General features: G+C 34.6%; 1 protein-coding gene across 1 annotated transcript; it reads right to left on the bottom strand.

The window, feature by feature from the left end:
• Positions 1-2,911: 2,911 nt before the first annotated feature.
• Positions 2,912-3,599, bottom strand: LOC105034140 (histone H4). Its single transcript, XM_010909189.2, has one exon. It carries the CDS (start codon positions 3,408-3,410, stop codon positions 3,099-3,101), a length of 312 nt encoding a protein of 103 aa, XP_010907491.1. The 5' UTR covers positions 3,411-3,599; the 3' UTR covers positions 2,912-3,098.
• Between the last annotated feature and the right edge of the window lie 9,526 nt (positions 3,600-13,125).

The following is a 13,125-nucleotide window of genomic DNA, read 5'->3' as shown; positions in this document are numbered from 1 at the left end:
TTTATCAAACCCAAATTAGGGAGGAGGGTAGTTCCTTATTTACATGTAATACTTTTAAGTAAATTGACATTTACTTAAGTGACATTCATCTAAATAACTCATGCCCTTATTAGTCTGTATGTCTATCTTTTACTATTTGTCTGCTAAATCACTAGGTTGATTAGCTGGTTAGGATATATGTAACATAATCTACAGAAGCAGTGAGGATTCATGTGCCTTTAGATGAATAACAGAACCCTTTAACAAAATTGAAATATCAGAGCTTGTCCAAAGTTTGCAGTGCATTTTAGTCATTTTAAAGTTTATGTTCCTTGATATAAAAAACAGTGACTTTGCTATTTTGTTATAAATTGTTTATTGAACCGTCATCTGAAATCTCAGAGATTAATTGATGCTTGCTTTATGATCCAAGAGTCATTTGTTTTTAAATGGAAATTTAATTCTCTGGCCACAGCAGCAGTTCACTTATTGAATTGTGTAGCTTATATACAATCTTATAAAAGTGATTTGGTGAGGGATATGGTAGAAGAGAGGACTTGAGAATTCAATATTTTGAAGTTGCTTCAATGTTTGGTTATTATTTAAGCGACACTAGAAACATAGTAGTTTGGATTTTGCTTGTATGTTTGAAGCAATTTTTGCTATACTGGCCTAAATCGCCCGGTTCAAGGCGCACTGTACCATACAGGGTCGAATCTAGTATAAAAACATCAATTCGATCACTACAAACCTCATATCAACCCAAACCGACCTGTGCCACCCATTACCACCCAAAATTGGGGTACATACCATACCGTTTCAATCTGTACCATTCAGTTTTAGGCAGTACCATAATAAAGTGAAAAAAAAAAAAGAATTATTGGTAGGGGATGCACATCATACCATAGCAATCGTACCCTACCAAACCAGCAACATACTAGTACGATAGCCAATAACGATATTGCTGACCTTGGTTTGAAATATCATGTCAATATTATGTTTAATAAGCTACATTTAAGTTTCTAAGTGGATTTTATCAAAGTTATAGATTATAATGCATGCTATACTCTATTGGATCTAGTGTCTACTTCAGGATGATTTACTAATAGTATTACTTTCATACCAATTTTCTAAGTGGCTAGACGAAGCATGCCTTAAAATTTGAGCAAGTTCAAGTGTGGAGTCATGACAATCAATGTTTTGGGAGGCTTCAAAGAGGGAGATTCCAGATGCAAACACTCTATAGTGGATCCTCTTTAATCTGGAAAGGACTAACACGTTAAATTTTATGGACCTTCCATGGATAAAGATAATGACTATGAAGGCCATCAGATCAAGAACATGCTCTTTCATCTTTAGCAAGTGCAAAGCCAACAAAAGTATCAGGATAATGAACATACTCTTTATAAAGGAACAGATGAGCCCTTTATGCACATGACCCTCCTATGTGACACAGATACGCGCACACGCATGCATGCGCACGCACGTGCACAGACACACGCACCACGCACACACGCGAGCACTCACACACACACAGACATATACATATTTGCACACACACACACACACACAGACGCACACATTTGTACACACACACATATATATAAAGCAGCATCTTGCTCGGTAGCAATCATGCAATAATTAATGTTATTATCAAACAAATTAGCACTATCGAAGATAGGTTGGGGATGCACACAGATGTATCCCCACCTATGTGACAAAATACAAATTCTGACAGCATCTTTAAATGTCAATGATGTTTATTACTCAACAAAGCATATCCTGCAATGAGCATAAGCATGAAAAATATTTGAACTACCACTACCATTTGTCAGGGGGGAAAAAATGCCTATATCATCAAAAGATTCCAAACCTCATTGGTGCCTAGTTTCTTATATATTCAGCTCAGCAAAGAAAGAACTTCTAGTTTGGTAGATCTCTTCCTTTTGGCCATTGGACTTCACTTGTGATCTGCAGCAGTCACAGGTAGGAATTATTAGTCTCACAGTGAGTAAAAGAGAGAATCTACTTGAATGAACAAGAATCCTCCAAGATCCAACATCATTTCCATGATTCTAATTTAAAGCCATGTTCAGGGTTTGTTTTTTCCCCTATCAAATTACAATTCATCTTGCTACCTGTACAATATGCAACAGACCTTCCCACAGAATAGGCCAGGATACATTTCCATGGATGCACAACCTACCAGATTCCTCAAAAAAAGACAACCACAAGTCTATAATCCAATATTTTATCCACAACACATCACACCTTCATCAAAGCTGCAGGTGGGCATCATTCATATACTTGCATATCTCATGCACCTTGAGGGTGAGATGTGTGGCCCAAATTATGTTGGATGATCAAATAGTCCAACACAGACAAGCACCCTCTGCATAATGCTTCATAATGGGTATCAAATATAGAACAATTCATCAACACTTCATTTAAATATTATTACAAGATTTCAACAGGAGGATGAAAAACCAGGATAAAATGTTGCAAACTCAGTTATTGACAATATCCATATTTTGACCAATTATGATCCTAATCATCCAAGGTGAAAGGAAAAAAAGCAAGAAATGGCAGAGACTAATCAAGATAGAAGCACAAAACAAAAGTCAAACTAAACTATAGAACAATATCCGGTTACAATTCTCTCCCTCCTGGTTCCAGGAGGGTAGAGCATACACAATATTGAGCAACAATATTTTTTTTCAAGTTTTAAAATGCCCACATTTAGTATCTTTGAATCTCGGCAGTATATTTTAAATCCAGGTTGCTGTAGATGAGAAGCAAGCAAAATTATCTAACAAATAACATATAAAACCTCAACAGCACATATTAATGACCAAGTAGACCAAATTACTCTCTGAATTGAAACATGATTATATAAAATAAACTGACCAACATCAAAAAACAATCACAGCACTGGCTGGCAAGATTAGATTTTTTTTTCCTCTTCCTAATTTCATAATACATAATAAGATAAGATGAAACTTAATGTTTCCCTTCCACTTTCATAACAATAACTCACAGCATCCCATCCCACTCACATAAGAGACCAAAACCCTAAAGAGTTTTTCTTTTGAAAAAAAAAACCACGGAATTGATGGATCTCATCCGCCAAAGCCATAGAGGGTACGGCCCTGGCGCTTGAGGGCGTAGACGACATCCATGGCGGTGACAGTCTTGCGGCGAGCGTGCTCGGTGTAGGTGACGGCGTCGCGTATGACGTTCTCGAGGAAGATCTTGAGGACACCACGGGTCTCCTCGTAGATGAGGCCGCTGATGCGCTTCACGCCGCCGCGGCGAGCCAGGCGGCGGATAGCCGGCTTCGTGATGCCCTGGATGTTGTCGCGGAGCACCTTCCGGTGCCGCTTCGCCCCGCCCTTGCCGAGACCCTTACCGCCCTTCCCGCGACCCGACATGGCTGCCTTAACAGAGGAAATTTGTTTTGCTTTCCTCAGAGACGATGGGAATTGGAGATGGGGAGATTGGAAGGGAGGATGGGGGAGAATTTATAGAGCGAGGAAATTGGGGCTTTGGTTTCGGAGGGAATGGAGGTTGTCTGGGTTTTCTAGAGGCGGAGGACTGCTTTTGGGGGGCGGGGTTTGGAAGAGGATTTTAGATTGTTTTTGAGATTTATTGGTGGATATGGATCGTTGCGTTTAGGATTGACGGTGGGGATGGTTTCCTTTGTGTGGTGCGGATCGGTGACGTGGCGGATGGTCCAGATGACAGAGCACGTGAGAAGGCGTACCGTTGGATTAAATCAACAAAATTAGCTTAAAAAGTGCTAATAAATATAATAAAATTTTGTGACAATAACCGTGTTTATTCAACGTTCTCGCAACCATACGAAATTTTTATATTGTAGATAAAAATAGATCGTCTTATTATTAATAGTATGAATTTAATCGACGAGCATTGTGTGAATTAGACAAAGCATATGCTCTGCTTGTTTATAATTTGAGCTTAAATTTTAGACTGAGTGTCGCCTTATTTACAAATTTGCAGGTCCTTATTGACTCGAGTTATCATAACAATTGGTAATTTGGATGGTCATACTTCTATAGAAGCTCTTTTTCTAACGTAATGGCCCACAAGCAAGTTGAGTATAATTTTGCTACAGATTGATAGAATTCAAGCATCATTCACCCAAGAATTTTATGGTCAGTTGCGCTATAGCTATAATTTGTGAGGAATTAATATAATTTGTGAATCACCATTATAACCATCTTGTTCAATGGAAACCCCCTCAACCAAATTTCTTAAAATCAACTTTGATGGCTCTCTGTTCATTCTCACGGTGCTGGAGCTGCATTTGCAATTTGAAATCCAGAAAGTTGTGTTCTTCTTACTACTTCCAATCCTATCCATAGTCACTCGGTCCCAATTATGAATGTCATGGCTGCTTGGTATGTTCTAAGGTCTGCAACCACTTTTCAGCGAAACAAAATCATCCTCAAAGGCAATTCTAAAATTATGATTTTCTGGATCACTAGGACCACTCTTCTTATCATTCTGCTCGAAGGCAGGCGTATCACACACCTTTGCTCTACTTTGTCGAACTTCATGTGCAATCACATCTTCATAGATAGATATATATATATATATATATATATATATATATATATATATATATATATATATATATATATATATATATATATATATATATATATATATATATATCTTAAATAGTATTCCTATTAAAGTAGACCAAAAGCCTTCATATGAGTTGTGGAGTAGTGTGAAACCCACTTTACAATATATGAGTATATTGGAATTCATGTTTAGTTGAAGCCAAAATTTATAATGCATAAGAGAATACCTTTGACCTGAGGATGAGCAATGTTATTTCTTTGGTTATCTTGAAAGGTCACCGGGGTGCAGATTCTAAGGTACATTTCCTTCATTATAAATACTAGAAACTAAAAATGTTAGATTTCAAGAGGATGACAGTATTAATGGGAGTGAACCATCTGAAGACATTATTATTGAGGAAATATAGAAAATGATCACTATATTTGGTAAGTAACTAAAGTGATATTGGTTTCTATTATTCTTCTTTAAGATAATATTGAGGAGGAATTATTGCTTCATTAAAATCTAACCCATAAGGTCCCTCCTGCGGAAGAACCAATTAATTATCCAATAATCAACACAAAAGGATCAACTGGCAACTTCGTAGAAATCTACTAGAATAAGAAAATTGATAGTATCTTTATATTATATGGTGTATCTAATAGATATGGGAGAAAAGGATAATAAATCCAAGACATTCTCATGGGCCATGAAATTTGAAAACCCCCTGCAATGGTTGAGTGCTAGAAAAGAGAGTTAATCTTCATGGATAACAAAGCCTAAGATCTTATTGACCTACTTATAAGGTATGAATGGTTTGCTGCATATAGCTTTGTAAGTCTAAAAAAGAACCCTAGTGGTGATTGAATGGTATAAAGCTAGATCTATAATAAAGAGGTTCATACAAAAGGAAGGAGTTGACTTTAATGTGATTCTTTCTCTAATTTCATCAAGGGCTCTCTTAGGATAATGACGGCCTTAGTAGTTCATTTTGATTTGTTAAAGTATATCAAATAGATGTAAATACAACTTTTCTGAATTTATGATCTAAAGGAAGATGTTTACATAGAATAATTTAAAGATTTCATTATTTATGAAAAGAAAAGAATGGTTTGTAGACTAAAAAAATCCATATATGGACTTAAGTAAGCTTCTGCGGCAGTGGTATCTCAGATTTAATAGAAAAATTACTTCTTTAGGTTCAAAAAAAATAATGTCGAATAATAATATTAAAATATTAGTAGAAATAAGTTTATAATTTTGATGATACATATGGATAATATTCAGCTTATTAGTAGCAATCTTAATCTATTAAGAAAACCAAACAACTTCTATCCCAAAACTTTGAGATGAAAAATATAAGTGAAATCGCTTATGCTATTAGCATTGAAATTCATAGTGATAGTTTTTAGTATTGCTTGGATAATCTCAAAGGATTTACATCTCTATAATGTTAAAGAAATTTATGATGTAAAGATATTCATCCGAGATTACTCTTGTCATAAAGGAGGACAAACTACATAAGCTATAGTGTCCAAGAAAAGAAATTGACAGAAAGAAAATAAGGTATATATCCTATGTATCTATTTTTGAGATTTTGAATTTGGCTAGGCTTATATCCATTTAGATATTGAATTTGCTGTATCCATGCTTGGACAATATCCGTATAATGTAAGAATAAAAAATCAGAAAGCTACTGAGAAGGTTGCGTTGTCCACAGGGTACACAAGACAATATGCTTATATATAGATTATCAAATTATCTTAAAATTATTGATCATTTGGACTCCAACTTTATTTGAGACCTAAATAGTAGGAATTAGGTTACCACCGGATATATCTTCCTACTTATAAGAGATGCAGTATGATGGATGAGTATAAAATAGAATATTGACACTGCATCCACTATGAAGGCAAAGTACATATCTATTATGAGACTTCCTCATAGTTCATTTAGTTGTGAAATTTTATTATAGGATTTAAAGTTGTTGATCATATTAGCAGATTATTAAAGATAGACTATGATAATAATTATGTACTCAATAAGGTTCTTTCATCATTGGAGAAATATGAATAATTGCAAGCATTTTGGTGTTAAGTATTTATGAAAAATGATATAGTGTTTGTTGAATGTATTAATATAAAGTCAATGATCGTAGATCCAATAACTACAGAATCGCTTGAACCATGTGAGTCTTATGGGGTTCATTAGTACTTACTATGAATATTATGTATTGGACATTACGTAAGTGATCATGTTTGGTTTCATGGTAAAGTTCATTTTGCTTTATTTTCATACTGATTGTAATGGTTTATCATATGATGATAATAAAGACCAAGGAAGAGATATCAAGCTTTGCCTGTTCATGAAGTGAAAGTTCTACAAGTACTTAGTCATGAAGTGTCATTATTTTGTAATATATGAAAGATCGTGTGTTGATTTGATATTATATTTGACACTATGATGATTGCCTTTGAAGTATGTATGATAAATCCTATATCTTATGCAAAATCTAAATTTTTAAAATATAGATCAAAATTTTCAATTTATAGACCTCAGCAATTTAAATAGTTAAAACAAAGTGAATATATTAGGTTGGGCAAGATGGGAGATTATTTGATCTAATATGATGAAAGTCCATCCAGATGTGGCCCACATTAATATGACTTTAGATTTTGATTTTTTATATTTTTAACCTAGGTTCTATATTTAGTATGAAGGATGGGATATGATTTGTGCTATGATATGGATAAATTCTCGATAGTTATGATATGGGATAAATTCTCTATCTTATCATATTTTATTGTAACTAAATAAGGGATAATACAAATCTTATTGCACTGCAATTGCCTCTGATGGTGAGGAATGTTATAAAGGAATGCTCTATATGTTTGGTATCTGTAACTATAAAGCTCTGGAGGTGAGAACGGTGTTGAACCGAGCTAGAAAGTTGAGAGTTGTGCTGATATGAATCATGAGCAAAACTTACAAAAGAAGTCCCAAAACCATGAGGTGCTCTCTGATTTAGGACCCTCCGATGCTTAAATCAGCTAGAATCTTGAGAATAGGTAGTAAAAATAGAGAAGTAGAAAGCAAAAAGTGAGAATTTGAGTCGAGAAAACTCTAGTTCCTCAATGAAAATATTAGCAGAGTTTTATCTATATTCAAACTTAACTTAGACATATCTTTCAGAGAGCATCTTGTCTCTTTTTTATAGAGAGAGCTTGTTTAGACCTTAAGAATAGGCTGTTAGACCATTAGAGATCTGTTAGGCTATTAGACTGTTAGAGATCTGTTAGGCTGTTAGAGATCTATTAGACTATTAGATTATTCTAATAGAATGATCAGCTGTACAGAGATTGTGAGATAGCTGTCCACATGGCAAATGAGCTAGAATACAACTGAGAAACAATTATCGTTGAGCTGGATGACAACTGTCAAATAACCGTCTGTACTTTTGATGGCACATCGGTAATAGACCGATGTAGAATGATCGATATCAATAAATATCTAAAATTGGGTGCCATGCCTTGAGTGTCAATAATCAAGTCGGCCATAATCCGACGTAAGGTCTAATTCGGTTGAAAAAGATCGACAGATAATCGAGATGAGGATTCTACTTATTAGTAGTTATGGACTAAGCCGACTTAATGGATAATATTGAAGAATCAGGTCAGATAGAGGTCGATGTGACCTGAGAGGACTTTTATCACAAATAATAATCTGCTGCTATGTATCCAGATGATGATGAGGTCAGCTCTTATGATGAGCTCAGCTGTCAGCTTTCTGATGAGGTCGGCCTCCAAATGAGGTCAGCCTCCAGCTTTCTGATGAGATCGATCTCCCAATGAGGCCAGCCTTCTAATTCTTGATGAGGTCGACCTCCTGATGATCTTATCCTTCCGATGAGGTCAGCTTTCAGATAATCTCGATCTTCTGATAAGATTGGACTTTATGATGAGCGCCATAGTCGAGCTTTATATTGGTATTCTTGTCAATTCGAGAACTCCTGAGTATGAGTCCTGAGGACATCAGCTGAGGTGGTATGATCCCACAATATTTACCTCCCATTTCTGAGTCTGAAGAGGTCACTTTAGATGAAAGAAGTAGTTCAAAAAAAAAAAATTTAGCTTGTTCGAGGTGGCAAATCTGTGCTGTTTGATTCTTCAAGTGAACCACTACATCCTTCCATTCGAGCTCGGAGTAAGCAGGTCAGATCTCCTACATATTTGATAGGATTTCAATCTTTAGTGCCTCATTTTCTTTCCTTTCAAGGGCATGTTGACTAAGAATTTAAGTTAGAACTTGTCAAGTTGATATTTTGTGAGGTCCAATCAAGAGATCGGATATCTTATTTTTGATTTTGGTCCTTTCGAAATTTTGCTCCAATCAAAACTTTGAATTTTTGTGAGATCCAATTCGGAGATTGAATATCTCACTTGATCTTGGTTCTTTCGAGATTTAAGCTCGATCTAGAGATCGATTTTTCACCGATTAGAAGATCTTATCTCTATCTTGGTCTTTCAGGGCTTATCGATTCAGAGATCAAATTTTCATCGATTGAAAAATCTTATCTCCATCTTTGCCCTTCGGGGCTTACCAATCTGGAGATTGATTTTTTTTATTTTTACATAATACATGATATACAAAAATGAGCTCCATAGAGTATTTTTGTTGATAATACTTTGAGATTTTTAAAATTTCAAGTATGAAGAATAGAAGATCCAAATCGACTCTCAACTGATCAGAATTGGTTGCCTCCTTAGAGATGGATCACCAGCCTTCTGTGATACACCAGATATCATATTGATGACCCCAGCTATTGGTCAGTTGTGATTTTTAGTATTTTCTTCTATCTGAGGTAGATATTCAATTACTTTTGTTGGCCTTACATATTTATCGAGGTAACTTCGATGCACCAAGACTTCTATCTCATCTCACAGTTGTCTGCAGTTTTCAGTATCGTAACCACAGTCTCGATGAAAATAGCAATATTTTCTTTTATTTCTTTTTGTTGGTAGGGCCTTCATAGAATCAGGCTTTCGGAGATATTCTTCTCCTTCAATTTTTATGAGAATCTATGCTTGAGAGGCAGACAAAGGAGTGTAGGAATCAAAGTGCCGAGGTGGGCTACTTGACCTCGAATTTTTCTGAGGTCGATTGGAGCCATTATTGTTTTACTGAGCTTCACCATCTTTTCTTGGTCGCTTCTTCCCATTATCTTCTTTTCTTGCCTGATAGAGTATGCTTTCTTCTTCTTCAGCTTGAGCATACTTTCGAACATGGTTAAGCATTTCATCATAGGTGTTCAAAAAATTTTTATTTAAAGAAAATATCAAGTGCTTGCTTTGAAGGCCTCGCTTTAAGCCAGACATGGTAACAACCTCATTCAAATTTTTAACTTCATGAGTGACTGCATTAAAACAAGCCACATACTTTCGAAGGTCTTCTCTCTCCTATTGCTTGATAAAGAATAGACTGTCTGTGTGCCTCAAATGAGGTCGATTGTTATCGAAGTAGATAACGAACTATTAGAAAATGTATCCCAAAATCAATCGATAGACGATTGTGCTCATCTTATAAATTGTATATAAATTTTTATTAATAAAAATTATTTGACATTTTCATTACAAATTATCCATTTTTGAACTCCTGTGTTGTAATGAAGTCCTTAGGACTATGATTAATCGACAAAGCAGGATTTATCGTTAAGTCCTTAAAAATATTCACGACCAAATGATATACTATTAATAAGATGATCGCATTATCGAGTATAGGTCGTTGCATGCCGTATAAGTTAGTTATTCTCTTAACCAAAGAGTGTGGAGATATTGTTATGGCATGCAGATGGAATGTAAGAGTATATTCACATCGAATGTAACCATATGTCGAGCACTCTGCTGTCAAGAGTAGTTCGTGAAGGGTATGGATATAAATGTCCCTCTGACTTAAGACCATCATAGTGACTTGTAAGCAACTTACTGTACTTTAGTACTAGACCACCTGAGTTTCTAACTCAGTGATGGAAGGCTACTGGGTGCAGTCAAGTACTTATCAAGTCGGTGTATGAGTCAAGATGGAATTGATCCCTCTAAATTAGTAAGAGATATGCATCAGTATACTTCAATTCAGTAAGACCTTGGTCAGGATAATCCATAAGATAGATTTGAAAGGTTGAAATATAATGTGATCGACTATATTAGGGTTGACAATTAAATCCTAGGTCGTCTTAAACATTTAGATCAAAGAGATGAATTATACGATAACCATACGCTAGTAGATTTTAGAAGATTATTTTGCAATACTTCAACCTATCCGATCGTCGGATCATCATTACTAGATGGTTACATCAATTGGTATAGAAAGTTATTCCTATACTACCGGCTTAGGTTCAAACCTATGGGATCATATACATTAGAAGATTTGGTTAGACAGATGGCTGAAGAGTCCAATTGGATTGTGACTCTGGTGAAGAGTCCTACTCTGACTAGGACTCTGGAGAAGAGTCCCACTGAGACTGAGACTCTACTATTTTTGAAGAATTAATTAGTAATTAGATTACTAATTGACTCAATTTGATTAAGCAAAGAGCTTTGGATCAAATCTAATTGAATTAGATTCAATTCGATTCTGATTGGATTTGATATGATCGAGCCCGATTACAAGAAAAATTTGATCCTGATTCGATCTTGATTTTGACTCGGCTAATTTCTAATTGAATTAAAAATTTGATAAGATATTTGGATTTCTAATTGGATTAAATTTATTTCTATTAGTAAGTTCAAGCCAAATTTAATTTGGATTAGAATTATAATTGCAAATGAAGAATCCTTGTCAAACTAGGACTCTATCCTTATCTCCTGCGCTACACCTGGATCCATGCCAATTTCTCCATGCTTAATTGGATTTGAGTTGTAATTTTTGGCATCATGATAGAGAATCCAATAAGAGTGGGTGGCTATAGCTGATGAGTCATAACATTATCTCTTGCCTAATTCGAATAGGATCCGAATTAGAGATAAGAGGTAAACTAAGAAAGAGATTTTTCATATATAGAATATTGTTGGCATCATATTAATTTTTTTCTTATTTTTTTTTAAAGAATTATTTGGCATGTGAGACTTTAAAATCCTTCTCCATATTTTAATATTTTTTTAAAAATTTTTTGGGATGCCAAAAGGAGGTTTTGGCATTGACTCTTGGTGCCCTTGAAAAATCCTAATTCTTAGTCTATAAAAAGGGGTCCTCTCTCTTGGACATCCCATGATCATTTTCTTGGTGTTTTTTTTTTATTTTCAGAGCCTCTTCTTCTCCTCCTCTATTCTTTCTCTTAATCTTCTTTTACTTTGGAATGTCTAAGGTACTTGAAGAAGGAGGAACAAATCTACTGTCGAAGTTACTTGCAGGCTAGCACCTCCAAGTTTCTAATTTGCACCTATCTTCGCATGGATCTTCCTGTAGAGGTCAGACGACTCTGTGTAGCTATGAGTGACTTGAAGAACACCTTCTCCAACCATTGGATCAGAGAAGATCAAGTTCAAATTTGTTTGGTAACGATCTCTAACTTATTTTGAATCCTATGGTAGATCTAATAGTTAGATCTAGAATTTTAGCATCGATGAGATCGATGTGATTTTTATTTTCAGATCTAAAATACATATTTTTATATCAAAGATCATGATATGGTAGTCTAAAATAGAATCTTATACATGTAATTAAGATTAAATCATTTAATTTTTTATTTTCACTGCATAAAATTTTTAAATTGCATGTACTGTACTACCGCATATTTTCTTCAACTGGTATCAGAGTATGATTGTTTTGATATGAATTAATATAATTTTAGATCTATTTTTTTTATTTGATCTGATTATTTATGATTTAAATTATATCTAAATTAGTTTATTTTCAGATCTGATTATTATTTATTTAGATTAGATGTTCTGAGTAGCAAAGTACTTGGATTAGATAATCACTAGGCCGTCCGATCATAGGAGCAAGTAGAGTTTCATGACCCTCTCCTTCCATTCAATAGGGTGCTCTTCATGGCATGTAAGGGTGCCACTATGAGGTCTTATGAAGAAGAAAGTGCAAAAAGAAAACTTACTTTCTTGCAAAACCTTAGATCTTAAAATCCCTAGATATTGTTGTATGTGATGCAAGTTGCGAAGATGGTTAGTTACATCTAATCTTGATTAATCAAAATTATTTTGATTTAAAATTATAAAAAATTTAGATTTGATCTAAAAGATTTTATGATTTGATGTTAAAAGTTTGCATGAAAAAATTATTTTTAAAATTTTAACCATGTTGTTGCAAAACTTAGTTAAGAATTAAGTATTAAACCTAATAGATCTAGAATTGTGATTTAGATCTAATGACATTGCATAAAACATGGAGCATGGATTAGCTCAAATCGGATCCTTCTCTTTAATTGGGTTAGACCTAAGGTTAGAATCAAAGAATTGATTGACCATGTAGAAAAATTGATTAAGTCTAACTAAATGTTGAATTAGATTAATCAAGATTTCTCTAATACAATAGTTGTAGATGGTC

Source organism: Elaeis guineensis, chromosome 11, assembly GCF_000442705.2.
Source record: "Elaeis guineensis isolate ETL-2024a chromosome 11, EG11, whole genome shotgun sequence".
Classification (NCBI taxonomy): Eukaryota; Viridiplantae; Streptophyta; class Magnoliopsida; order Arecales; family Arecaceae; genus Elaeis; species Elaeis guineensis.
The sequence above is the reverse complement of the archived record's forward strand: the minus strand, read 5'-3'. Positions and strand labels throughout refer to the sequence as shown.

Coding starts and splice junctions, on each gene's coding strand:
- LOC105034140 (XM_010909189.2), bottom strand. CDS start 3,410: ATGTCGGGTCGCGGGAAGGGCGGTAAGGGTCTCGGCAAGGGCGGGGCG.